At 47.7% G+C, this 12708-nt stretch overlaps 1 protein-coding gene across 3 annotated transcripts in view; it reads right to left on the bottom strand.

The window, feature by feature from the left end:
* Nucleotides 1-12708, bottom strand: part of LOC140454517 (reticulon-2-like) — a 63936-nt gene that overhangs the window by 35707 nt on the left and 15521 nt on the right. For all 3 annotated transcript variants that reach the window (XM_072549324.1, XM_072549323.1, XM_072549325.1), the window contains exons 3-4: nucleotides 8417-9220; nucleotides 4848-5213 (exon numbers count right to left, since the gene is read on the bottom strand). In XM_072549324.1, coding sequence (XP_072405425.1) covers nucleotides 4848-5213; nucleotides 8417-9220 — 1170 coding nt within the window. The remainder of the gene's footprint in view (nucleotides 1-4847; nucleotides 5214-8416; nucleotides 9221-12708) is intronic.

Here is a 12708-nt window from a genome sequence, read left to right as displayed (position 1 = left end):
ACTTCCTTTAAACCTGAAATATGAAGCAGATGGCAGACAATGAATTGAATCGATTGATCTCAGGAGACATTTGCTGACTGATCCTTCTCTCCCTGTGACTGACTCGCTCCTAACCTCTTTAATTGCTTTCCAATCTCATCCTGTCTCTTTGTCTCCATTTCCCCTCCTATGGCTCACAGATGCGCTGTGGCAGCTTCATCTCTATTACTGAATCATTTCTTCTCCTGTTTCTTTCTGTTGTCTATTTAAGTTACTGCTTAAATATGCTCCCCCTCTTTATCCTCCTCTCTATGGTCCCCACCCTTTCTTTTCTCCTCTTTCTATTCCTGTCTCTTTGTCCCGTACTCTCTCTTTCCCCCTTTGTTTCATATTCTCTTGCCTTTGTCAATTTCTTCAGCGCCCCGGCTCATTCCTCTGTTTGTTTGTCTCCCCCTCTCTCTTCATCTTCCCCATCTGGATTAGTGGTGCTGGAAGAGCACAGTAGTTCAGGCAGCATCTGCTGCCTGAACTGCTGTGCTCTTCCAGCACCACGAATCCAGAATCTGGTTTCCAGCATCTGCAGTCATTGTTTTTACCTTGTTGATCTTCCCCATCTGCCTGGTTTATGCTTTTTTCTTCTTTTTTGCTCTTTGCCTTGTTCTTTCTCTCTTGTTGTCCCCCTCTTACATGTCTCGCTCTTTGCCTTTCTCTCTGTCTTGCTCTTTGTCTTTGTCTCCCTCTTGTGTGCGTCTTTCTCTGTGCCTGTCCTTCTGTCTTGCTCCTCATCCATGTCTCTTTTGCTGTCCGTCTCTCTTTTATCTTTTTGTGTCTCTCTCTGTCTTTTCACAGTCTGTCTCTCTTGTCTTCCTCACGTGTCTGTCTTTTCTTGCTCTTTGTCTGTCTCCCTCTCTTTTTGTCTCCGTCTGACATTAGTCTTTTTCTCTTTGCCTTTCTTTTCGTCGATGTCTCTCTTGCACTGCCTGTCTCTCTCTCTCTCTTTGTCTCCCTCTTGTAAGTGTGTGTGTGTATGTGTGCATCTTCCTGTCTCTCTTGGCCTTTTTCTCTGTCTTGCTTTTTGTCTATGTCTCTCTTGCAGTGCCTGTCTGTCTCTCTCTCTCTTTGTCTCGTGTGTGTGTGGCTGTGTGTGTCTCTCCCCCTCTCTCTCTCTTTGTCTCCTGTGTGTGTGTGTGTGTGTGTCTCTCCCCCTTTCTCTCTCTTTGTCTCCCGTGTATGTGTGTGTGTGTGTGTGTCTCTCCCCCCCTCTCTCTCTTTGTCTCCCGTGTGTGTGTGTGTGTCTCTCCTCCCCTCTCTCTCTTTGTCTCGTGTGTGTGTGTGTGTGTCTCTCCCCTCTCTCTCTCTTTGCCTTTCTCTCTGTCTTGCTTTTTGTCTAATTTCCATCCCTTTGCCTCACTCTTTATCCTCACGCCCCTGTCTGTTTCTGTTTCTCCCTTTTGTCTGCCTCTTTCCTCTTCTCCACACCTTCCTCTCCCTCCCCACAACCTGCCAGCAGCATTTCGGGTTGAACCTGGGAAGTAAGCAGCATTCAATACCCTTTTCTTTACAGAGAAACGAGCTCCACACACTCTCCATCCCTGGACATTCGGACCTGATCTCCATCACCAGCCTGTGTCGGGGATTGTAGCTGAAGCCGTGGTCCTCTGCACAGTTGGGGTAAGGCAGGTCTCTCTCTCTCTCTCTCTCTCTCCCCTCCTGATCCTGTGATACAGTCGGGAGGGACCAGCCAGCTTTCTAAATGCTGCAGTATCCTCCATAACCAATGAGACTGCAGATGGAGCGTTGCCCAGCAACGCACTTCATTGAGTGGTGTAACTCTTTCAGTGCCAAACCTTGACAGATAGCACATCCCTTAACTGAACGTGGGCATCACCATTTATTGCCAGTCTCTGATTGCCCCTTGAGAAGGTGACGGTGACCTGCCGATCTGAACCACTGCAGTCCATTGGGGTGGGGTTTGGGTACATCCGCAGCCCTGTTAGGGACAGAGTGATAATGTCTGGAAGGAGACCGTTCAGCCCATCAAATCTGAGCCAGCTCTTGAGTAGAAATTAATCTCATCCCCTCAGTCAAAACTCAAAGCTCTGTCAGTGCTTTCCCTTCATTAGTATTTCACCAATTAGAGTTCAGAAGGATAAGTACACCTGAATCTGCACTGCTAGAGAGAGTGACAGAGATAGGGAGAGATATGGGACCGCAAGGAGTGACAGAAACAGGAAGAAGTGTGGGTCAGGAAATTGAAATGTATAACATTCTAAAAGACCTGCACAGATCGGATGCAAGAAGGATGTTTTTTTCCCATGGTTAGGGAATTCAGAACCAGGCATCACAGTCTCAGGATACAGAGGTGACCATTTAGACTGAGATGAGGAAACATTTCTTTACTCAGTGGAATTCTCTATCACTAAAGGCTGTGGAGGCCAAGACACTGAACGTATTCCAAAACATATTCAAGAAAGAGACTGATTTCTTTTTAGATATTAAAGATGTCAAGGGAATATAGAGAGAAAGAAGGCATATGGCATTAGGATAGAGGATCCGCCATGATCATACTGAATAGCAGGCAGGCTCGAAGGGCCAAATGGCCTCTTGCTAGTTTCCATGTTTCTACATAATTCTCTTTTGAATGTTACTCTAGAATCTGCTTCCATTTTTTTCTCAGGGTGTACATTCCAGAGTGCAACAATATTCTGTGTGAAATAAAAGTTTCCTTGTGATATCTCTAATTATTTTGCTCCTGACCATAAATCCTTCATTCTCCAGCTACGCTGCAGTTTTTCCTAATGTACCCTACTGATGAGTCATTCATGAACATGTAAATCAGACCAAATCTTCTATATCCCTCTCCATCCTGAACAGTACAGTCACAGCATCGCCATTGCTCCAGTTTACAAGCAGTCCCTCTTCCCAAATATCACTCTAGTAAAGTGCAGAATATCAATGACTTCAAAAGGACATTGGAAGGAAATACAGTCAAATTCAGTCAAACAGATATCATGTGAAAGAGTAGGACTGTTTGGATTGCTATGAGGGAACTTGATGGGTTGAATGGCCATAAATGACACTGAGACACTAAATCTCCTATCAAATGAACACAATATGTACCTGATCCAGACTGACGCCAGATTGCACACACAGTATACCTGAATCTGCACTGCTAGAGAGAGTGACAGAGATAGGGAGGGGTATGGGACTGCAAGGGGTGACAGAAATAGGGAGAAGTGTGGATCAGGAGGGAGTGACAGAGACAGGGAGGTGTAGGTGTGGAGGGAGTGACACAGACAGGGAGGGGAGTGGATATGGAGGAGGTGATAGAGCCAGGGAGATGTGTGGGTCTGGAGGGATTGACAGAGACAGGGAGGGGTGTGGATCTGGAGGGATTGACAGAGACAGGGAGGGGTGGTGGGTCTGGAGGGAGTGACAGAGACAGGGAGGGATGTGGGTTTGGAGGGATTGACAGAGACAGGGAGGTATGTGGGTCTGGAGGGATTGACAGAGACAGGGAGGGGTGTAGGTCTGGAGGGATTGACGGAGAAAGGGAAGGGTGTGGGTCTGGAGGTAGTGACAGAGACAGGGAGGTGTGGGTCTGGAGGGAGTGCCAGAGACAGGGTGGTGTGGGTCTAGAGTGGGTGACAGAGACAGGGCGGTGTGGGTCTAGACTGGGTGAGAGAGCCAGGGAGGTGTATGGGTCTGGAGGGATTGACAGAAACAGGGAGGGGTGGTGGGTCTGGAGGGAGTGACAGAGACAGGGAGGGATGTGGGTTTGGAGAGAGTGACAGAGGCAGGGAGGAGTGTAGTTCTTGAGGGAGTGACAGAGACAGGGAGGCATGGGTCTAAAGTGGGTGACAGAGACAGGGAGGTGTATGGCTCAGGAGGGAGTGACAGAGATAGGGAGGTATGTGGGTCTGGAGGGAGTGACAGAGACAGGGACGGGTGTGGGTCTGGAGGGAGTGACAGAGACAGGGAGGGGTGTGGGTCTGGAGGGAGTGACAGAGACAAGGAGGTGTAGGTGTGGAGGGAGTGACACAGACAGGGAGGGGAGTGGATATGGAGGAGGTGATAGAGCCAGGGAGATGTGTGGGTCTGGAGGGATTGACAGAGACAGGGAAGTATGTGGGTCTGGAGGGATTGACAGAGACAGGGAGGGGTGTGGGTCTGGAGGGAGTGACAGAGACAGGGAGGTGTGTGGGTCTGGAGGGAGTGACAGAGACAGGGAGGGGTGTGGGTCTGGAGAGAGTGACTGTGCGGTGTGAGTGTCTGGGAGTGACAGAGACAGGGAGGGGTGTGGGTCTGGAATGGGTGATGGAGATAGGAAAGAGTTTGAAGTCAGGGAGAGATTTGGAAACAAGGATGCAAAGTTTAAATTTAAAATGTAGCTGATCCAGTACCTAATGCAGGTTAGCAGAAGTGAGGGTGATGAGGGATACAGATCAGGTTTGAGTAAAGGCACAGAGATTTGTTAAGGTGAAGTTAACGGATCATGAAGAATTGGAGCTTGACCAGGAGAAGGTGATGGAAGCTGAGATTTATCATAAAGCATAAAGGATTATCTTTACCTTCATGTACAGTCTGATATAACCAGTGACTTTCCTTAGAATTCAGTTCCTTAGGCACTAACTGAAGTTTGAATTTAGTGCTTGATGGGGAGCGTATAGAAGGTATTTTACCCTGTACTGGGAGTGTTTGATAAGGACAGTGTAGTGGAAGCTTTACTCTATAATTAACCATGTGTTGACCTATCCTGGTAGTGTTGGAAAGGGACAATGTCAATGAGCTATACTTTCAGTTTAAAAGAGGAGGGAGCGTTACGCTGTATCTAACCCCATGCTGTCTCAGCCTGAGAACGTATTTACCTGATTGGTCTACCGCCTTCGAGTTCTGTGATTTGGGATGATCTGATTGGTCGAAGGCACTGGGTTGCCATGGTGACTGCCAATTGTCTGCCTGTGTCTCCTCATCTGTCACTTGCTGAGTTTCATTCGCACTTGGCACCGTGACTGGGGTGAGTGAGTGTTGGCGAACAATGGCATCATCTGTGTAAACGCAGCAGTCACATCCTCCGGGCAACATGGCTGCTACTCTGCCCACTCCCACAGGCTCCAGCCCGTCTCTCCAGCTGACTGTTTCGACTGTGTCTGTCAAACTCTCTGTTGGTCCTGTTGCTGTCTTGTCTTCTGCTGCTCCCATCACTTCCAGCTCAACCGCCATACCCTCAGCTTCTGTAAATGAGAAACAGGGGTTGTTATTAATGTTCTTACACCCTGTGTGACTGTAACCTTGTCCAGCTTCCAGGACAGGCCACGGGATGTATATCCAAGCAAGCTCATGGTGCTGCTCTGAGTGAGTGTTGAGTAAGCAAACCTGAGGGAGGGAGGGAGGGAGGGAATGCACCTGACTGAAACACACTTGTGTTTGTAATTATGATCATATCACACCAAGAGCCGCCAAAGGGAGCTCACCAGGGATCTATCTGAGTGAATGATCCTGCAAATGCCAAGGGAAGTGGGAGAGTGAATTCTGAAAAAAAAAAATTCTTGTGGGGATGTAGATGTCACTGGCTAGGTCAGCATTCATTGCCCATCCTTAGTTAGCCAGAGGGCAGTTAAGAGTCAACCACATTGTTGTGGTCCCAGATTCACATGTGGGCCAGACCAGGTAAGGATGGCAGATTTCCTTCCCTAAAGGACATTAGTGAACTGGATGAGATTTTATAACAATGGCGAGATATTGCTATTAGGTGAGTTTTTAATTCCAGATTTCATCTGCCATGGCGAGATTCATAGAAACATAGAAAATAGGGGCAGGAGTAGACCATTCGGTCCTTTGAGCCTGCTGAACCATATAATCTGATCCTGCTCCTGCGTTCTCCCCATAATCTTTGATCCCTTTAGCTCCAAGAACTATATCTAGCTCCTTCTCAAAGCATTCAATGTTTTGGCCTCAACTGCTTTCTGTGGCAGAGAATTGCACAGGCTCCCCCACTCTCTGGGTGAAGACATTTCTCCTCATCTCAGTCCTAAATGACCTACCCCTTATCCTTAGACTGTGACCAGTGGATCAGGACCTCTCAGTCATTGGAAACACCCTTCCTGCATTTATCCTGTCCAGTCCTGTTAGAATTTTGATAGGTTTCTATGAGATTCCCTCCTCATCTGTCTAAACTCGAGTGAATATAGTCCTAACTGATCCAGTCTTTCTTTCGTTTTGCCCTCCCAAGTTTCACTCTGATAAAACTTTGTTACACAACTCTACAGCTAGAATATCCTTCCTCAGATGAAGAGACCGAAACTGCATACAGTATTCCAATACTGAACAATTCAAACGAATGTCCCCTAAAAATTAGCACGGAGTTCGGGATTACAAGTCCAGTGACATTCCCATTATTGGACTTAGAAGTGGATGTAAAAAAGCCTGGTCTGCATTATTCAGTTATTATGGAATATTCAATGCTAGCGATATCAGTGGAACAGGAGGCGTGATGGACACCCGAGGGGATACAACAACAGAAATTGCTGGAAAAGTTCAGCAGATCTGGCAGCATCTGTGAAGAGAAATCAGAGTTAATGTTTTGGATCCAGAGACCCTTCCTCAGGCCTGAGTGACCCCACGTGATCCTCATTGTTTTGGCCTCCTACTCATGTCCCATTTCACCCCTAGTCTACTCATTCTGGCTGTCTAATTATTGTATTCACTGGTCTTGGAGGTAAGGGTGGAGAATGGACTTACTGACACCTCAGTGGGCTGTGAGAAGTGATAAGGAACTCAGGACCATTGGATTGAAGCTGGGGGAGGCGTGCAAAAATCAGCCACAGTTTCCTGCCTCTATTCAACAGCCACTGATCCCCATTGACAAGGGACCATTGTGGGGAGAAGAGGGGATTTGTGGGATGCATGAGGTATTGAAACCTGGCTGGGCCCCTCCCTTCAACTAATGTCCCAGCGCCTCTGACCCTCTCCCTTGCTCCTCACGTTGTGATAGAGCCAGGACAGAAAGCCAAGTGAGCACAGTTATCCAGCAGCCATCCTACTGCGTTCCCTGCACTAGACGTTATGGAATCCCCACTTGACTAACTTCTACAGCAATAGAGAAATTCCTTACTGAGTATGGAAATGATGTTGCTTTAAGTCCACTATTCTGAACCGATCCCAGGACAGGTACACCACAGCGTTTATTTGATGGGGACAGTATAGAGACAGCTTTACTTTCTGTCAGGGTACAGGGTGCTTTATTCTGTATCCAACTCTAAGTTGTACCTGTCCTGGGCGCATTTGATGGCTGCAGTGTAGAGTCAGGTTTACTTTCAGTTTTAAAGAGTACCTAACCCTGTGCTGTCCCTGTCCTGGGAGTGTTTGATGGGGGACAGTGTAGAGAGAGCTATACTCTGTATCTAACCTCGTGCTATCCCCGTCCTGGGAGTGTTTGATGGGGGACAGAGTAGAAGGAGCTTTACTCTGTATCTAACCCTATGCTGTCCCCGTCCTGGGAGTGTTTGATGGGGGATAGTGTAGAAGGAGTTTTACTCTGTATCTAATCCCTTGCTGAACCTGTCCTGGGAGTGTTTGATGGGGGATAGTGTAGAAGGATTCTGGATTAGTGGTGCTGGAAGTGCACAGCAGTTCAGGCAGCATCCAAGTAGCTTCGAAATCGACCTTTTGGCCCAAGGGCTTTTGCCTGAAACGTCGATTTTGAAGCTACTTGGATGCTGCCTGAACTGCTGTGCTCTTCCAGCACCACTAATCCAGAATCTGGTTTCCAGCATCTGCAGTCATTGATTTTACCTCGATAGTGTAGAAGGAGCTTTACTCTGTAGCTAATCCCTTGCTGAACCTGTCCTGGGAGTGTTTGATGGGGGAACAGTGTAGAGGGAGGTTCACTCTGCATCTAACCCTGTGCTGTCCTTGTCCTGGAAATGAGTTTACCTGATTGGTTTATTACAGCCAAGCCCTGTGATTTGAGATGATCTCATTAGATCATGCTCTTGATTGGCTTCCACCGAGAGCTGTTGTGAACTGTGGAATAGCTCAGTTTTGATTCCGCCAGGAGCTGAATAATCTGACTCTGCCTGAACACACAAAACAAGCCCAATATGTTGTGTCTAATCAAATGCTGAATTTTAGAATCCTGTGACTATCTCAGATACAAAGGGACCTCGATTATCCAGCATTCGATTAACCAAATTTCGGATTATCCGAACAAGGTTGCTAGGTCCTGATGCACGGCTAACTATGTTACCCGGCATTGATTGTCCGGAATTCAATTAACCACACGAAATACTCCCCACCCGTCTCCTTTGGAAAACCGAGGTTCCTCACCCACACCCATCCCCCCAACCCTCCTTCCCCGGAATATGTGTTTCCGGCTATCTTTCCCAAACACAGTGTAACTTGCTGAGGTTTGCAATGAGCCATTGACCAGACCTACCTGTGAAAGGCTGCACAGAGGAGTCTGAAGGTGCTCCCTCTTCCTCAGTCATCGACTCCACATCTGGGTTGCTACTCGGTGGCGCCTCCTGTCGCTGAGTGGGCTCGGTCTGGTCAGAGTAAAGGTCCTCTGTCCACGTTCCACTGTCAGTCTCCACCTCCACAGTTTGTCCTTCAAATACCTCTGCGTCCTTCCGGCTTCCGGAATCTTCCGTCCGGAGAAACCCAAGCTCTGGGCTGCCCTCTGATTGACCCTCTTCCATTTCGAGTCTCGATTCTGACGCTGTGCTCTCCTCAGGATCTCGGTGGATTGGGATGCTTTCCAAAGCTGGGAGCACTGAGCTAGATTGCAAGAGATGTCCATCAGTGCTGTCTGGGAGCTGAGGCATTGTCCCCTGTTCCACACGGTGCCAATGTCCTCCAGCCACTTCAACGTGAACGTGATAGCCCTCCAGCTCATCCTCTTCCTCCGCTAGAAAGGTCTCGATCGTCTCAGTGTGGACCACCCCCCTCGGCACTGGACATTTCTCTTTTGTTGTCTGGGCTGCATTGCACTTTGAGGGTCTCTTCCTTCCAGGGCTATGCGTGGCCTCCCCCAAGCCCCTCGCTGGCAGCTCCGGGGAGCCGCTGCCTGGGAAACCCCCTGGAAAGCAGGATGGCTGCTGGCCCAGGGGAGTTCCGCAGGACAGCATGGACTCCAGGGACATCTGCCGGGGTGTCCCCCAGTACAGGGAGCTGTCGGTCAGCAGATCGTCATCGGAATGCTCCTGCGCGGTCTGGGGTTCCAAGAAATCCTCACTGGCACCTGGGCAGGTCGGAAAGCAGGGAAAACCCCTGAGTATTCCACTAGGACACAGAGCAGAGGGAACATGCGGCCAACCAAGACAAGCGCGGCAGATAGATCGATTTGCCTGCCCACCATCTCCCTATTCAGCACTCCCACCAACCCACCTCCTTCCCAAACCATCTCAGAGAAGAAGGGGACCACTTGCACAATCCCCTCCAAGCCACTCACCATCCTGACTTGGAAATACATTGCTGTTCCTTCAGTTTCGCTGGGTCCAAATCCCGGAACTCCCTCCCTGGCAGCACTGTGGGCGCCCTGTAACCACAGGAACAGGAGTGGCTCACCCCCATGTTGTCGGGGCAATTCGAGAAACGCAATTCATGTTGCATAGGAATCCCGCCTGGTCACTGCCTGTCCATTTACACCACACTCAATTTGGCTCTTTAATCATCAAACTAACCATGGGAATGTAGTGTCTCATCCCAATCCCTTCTCAAATCCAACAGCCCCATCCTACGAAATCTTCAAGATCCATCTTTAGATTAGCTGTTTATAAGTGATCATCACCAGGATCGCCATGTCAATGGGCCATGCCTGGTTTTGTGGGCGGAATACAGATATTTGTGATAACAGCACAGGAGAAGCACCTGCTCACTGTATCTTTCAGTCCCACCTGCTCACCCTCACCCCGTGTTCCCCCAAAAATCATCATCTTGCAGTATTCTCCACATTCCCTTGCTGACTCGCCCCCCCCCCCCCCACCCCCCGTATCACTCCAGGCGAAAGTGAGGACTGCAGATGCTGGAGATCAGAGTCTAGATTAGAGCGGTGCTGGAAAAATATCAGGAATAGTGAAGGGCTTTTGCCCGAAACGTCGATTTTCCTGCTCCTCGGATGCTGCCTGACCTGTTGTGCTTTTCCAGCACCACTCTGATCTAAACCCCGTATCACTCCATCCCATCCAAATGTAGCTTCTTCCTTCCATTTCCAAATGCTGCCTAATCACCACTGAATGCGACAGTTGTGTTCCTCTGCAACCCTGTGCTATAGAAAATCCCACTGTGGAATACCGCTACAGAAAGTCCCACTGTGGAAGATCGCTAACAGAAAACCGTTCGGTGGAAAGTTTGTGTTATCCAAACAACATCCACAATTCGTCAATCGCATCGTGGCCAATTCATGCTGATGAAACATGCGTTATAGCAGAATCATTAGTAGGCCATTCAGCCCGTCTCGCCTACTTCTCCATTCAATTAGATGACAGCTGAACAGAACGTGACAGTTGTGGAAAAGAACAAAGATCGATTTCATTGGGGGGGGGGGTTCTCAATGAGAGAGGGTTAGTTTTAGTGATCTGGCCTGGATCAAGTGGGCCGTAAGGTCAGCAGGTAGAAAGCAGCCAATGAAGTTGATTGGATGTTTGATGTAGAACTGTTTGGTGCCAACAGCTTGGGGTTCAATCCCTGTTCTGATTCGAGAATGAGCATTTCATTAAATAGGCAATGGGAGGCTTCCAGAGAGGAGGCAGTCCAGACATCAATGAGATACATTCCGAACTTTGGACAAGGGAAGGCTGGAGCTTCCTGGATGAGACATATTAAAATGCTACAGAAAATGGAAGCTCAAGACGAATATCAGATTCCTAATGCTGTAGAGAATTGAGCAGCGTTTTAAACAAACCATACATGGGATGTGGGTGTTGTTGGCCCAGAAGGCAGTTAATTGTCAACCACATCATTGTGGATTTGGAGTCATATGGCAGCTAACCCAGGTAAAGATGGTAGATTTACTTCCCTAAAGAATATTAGCCAACCAGATGGATTTTAACAACAATTGACAGTAGTTACATGGTCATCATTAGACTAGCTTTTCAATTTAAAATGCACCTATTATGGTGGGATTTGAACCCTGCTCTCTGGGGATAATTAACCCATTGACATTGCTACTGTACCATTTCCTCTCCAAGCACGGAGCTGCAAATGAGAATTAACAAAAAGAAAGAAAAAAGACGAAAGACAAGGCATTAGAACAGACTGACAGCAAATATTAAAGCATGTGCTAATTCCTCAGTTCTGACCCACACACTCCAAGGATGCAGTTCTCAGATTATAATGGGGATCAAACTCCACGCTGTTGGCATCAAACAGATCCACACTGAACATCCAATTGGATTCCTCAAGGTATCTGGGTTCTCTTTTACATGCGTGCGGTCTTCAGGAGCTATGAGTAGTGATGGTGGGGGCACCAGTATCCTTTCCATCACATGGTGAGCAGTCATCACTCCCATTGTTACCTCATGTTGCCATTGCTGCTTTTTGGAAAGATTTACACATTAATAATCGATCTGTTTGACCACATTGCGAACCTTCCTCCCCTGGACATCAAGTGTTGGAGTGGGATTTAAACCCAGAGCTTCAGACTCGGGGGCAGGAATGTCTCAAGCCCTCCCTTCAACAATGTTATAAACATATAAATAATAAAATGGTCGTCAAAAGAGGAGTGGGGTCAATTAAGGACTTCAAAGACAGAGGGCTGTGGTACTGAATGTGTACTTTGCATCTGTCTTTATGAAAATATGGGGATGCCACCAATGTTACAGTGAAGGAGGAGGTCGCAGAGAAATTGGAAAGAAGAAGAATAGATAATAAGGATATAATTCAACAACTGACAGAGCTCCAAGTGGGAAAGTCACTAGGTCCAGGTGGAATAAGTAACCAGGTTGCTGAAGAAAGCAGAGGTGGAAATTGTAGAGGCTGTAGTCACAACTTCATAATCCTTCCGGGAGATGGGGTCGGAGAGGCCCAGTTATGACAGCTAATCAGTTTAATATTGGGGTGGGAAAAACTTTAGGGGCAAAAATCTGAGACACAAAATCTATTTTCCGACATCCTATATCTTCCATGTCCTTTTCCATCAGTATTTACTGTGGAAAAGGATATAGAAGATATAGAATGTAGGGAAATAGATGGTGACATCTTGAAAAATGTCCATATTACAGAGGAGGAAGTGCTGGAAGTCTTGAGACACATAAATCCTCAGGGCCTGATCAGGTGTACCCCAGAACTCTGTGGGAATTTAGGGATGTGATTGTTGGGCATCTTACTGAGATATTTGGATCATTGAAGTCATAGGTGAGGTGTCAGAAGACTGGAGGTTGGCTAACGTGGTGCCACTGTTTAAGAAAGGTGGTAAGGACAAGCCAGGGAACTATAGACTGGTGAGTCTGTCGTCGGTGGTGGGCAAGTTGTTGGAGGGAATCCTGAGGGACAGGATGTACATGTATTTGGAAAGGCAAGGACTGATTCGGGATAGTCAACATGGCTTTGTGCGTGGGAAATCATATCTCACAAACTTGATTGAGTTTTTTGAAGAAGTAACAAAGAGGATTGATGAGGGCAGAGCAGTAAATGTGATCTATATGGACTTCAGTAAGGTGTTCGACAATGTTCCCCGTAGGAGACTAGTTAGCAAGGTTAGGTCTCACGTAATACAGGGAGAACTAGCCA

This window comes from Chiloscyllium punctatum, chromosome 29, assembly GCF_047496795.1.
Source record: "Chiloscyllium punctatum isolate Juve2018m chromosome 29, sChiPun1.3, whole genome shotgun sequence".
Classification (NCBI taxonomy): Eukaryota; Metazoa; Chordata; class Chondrichthyes; order Orectolobiformes; family Hemiscylliidae; genus Chiloscyllium; species Chiloscyllium punctatum.
This window is presented reverse-complemented; position numbering and strand designations above follow the sequence as displayed.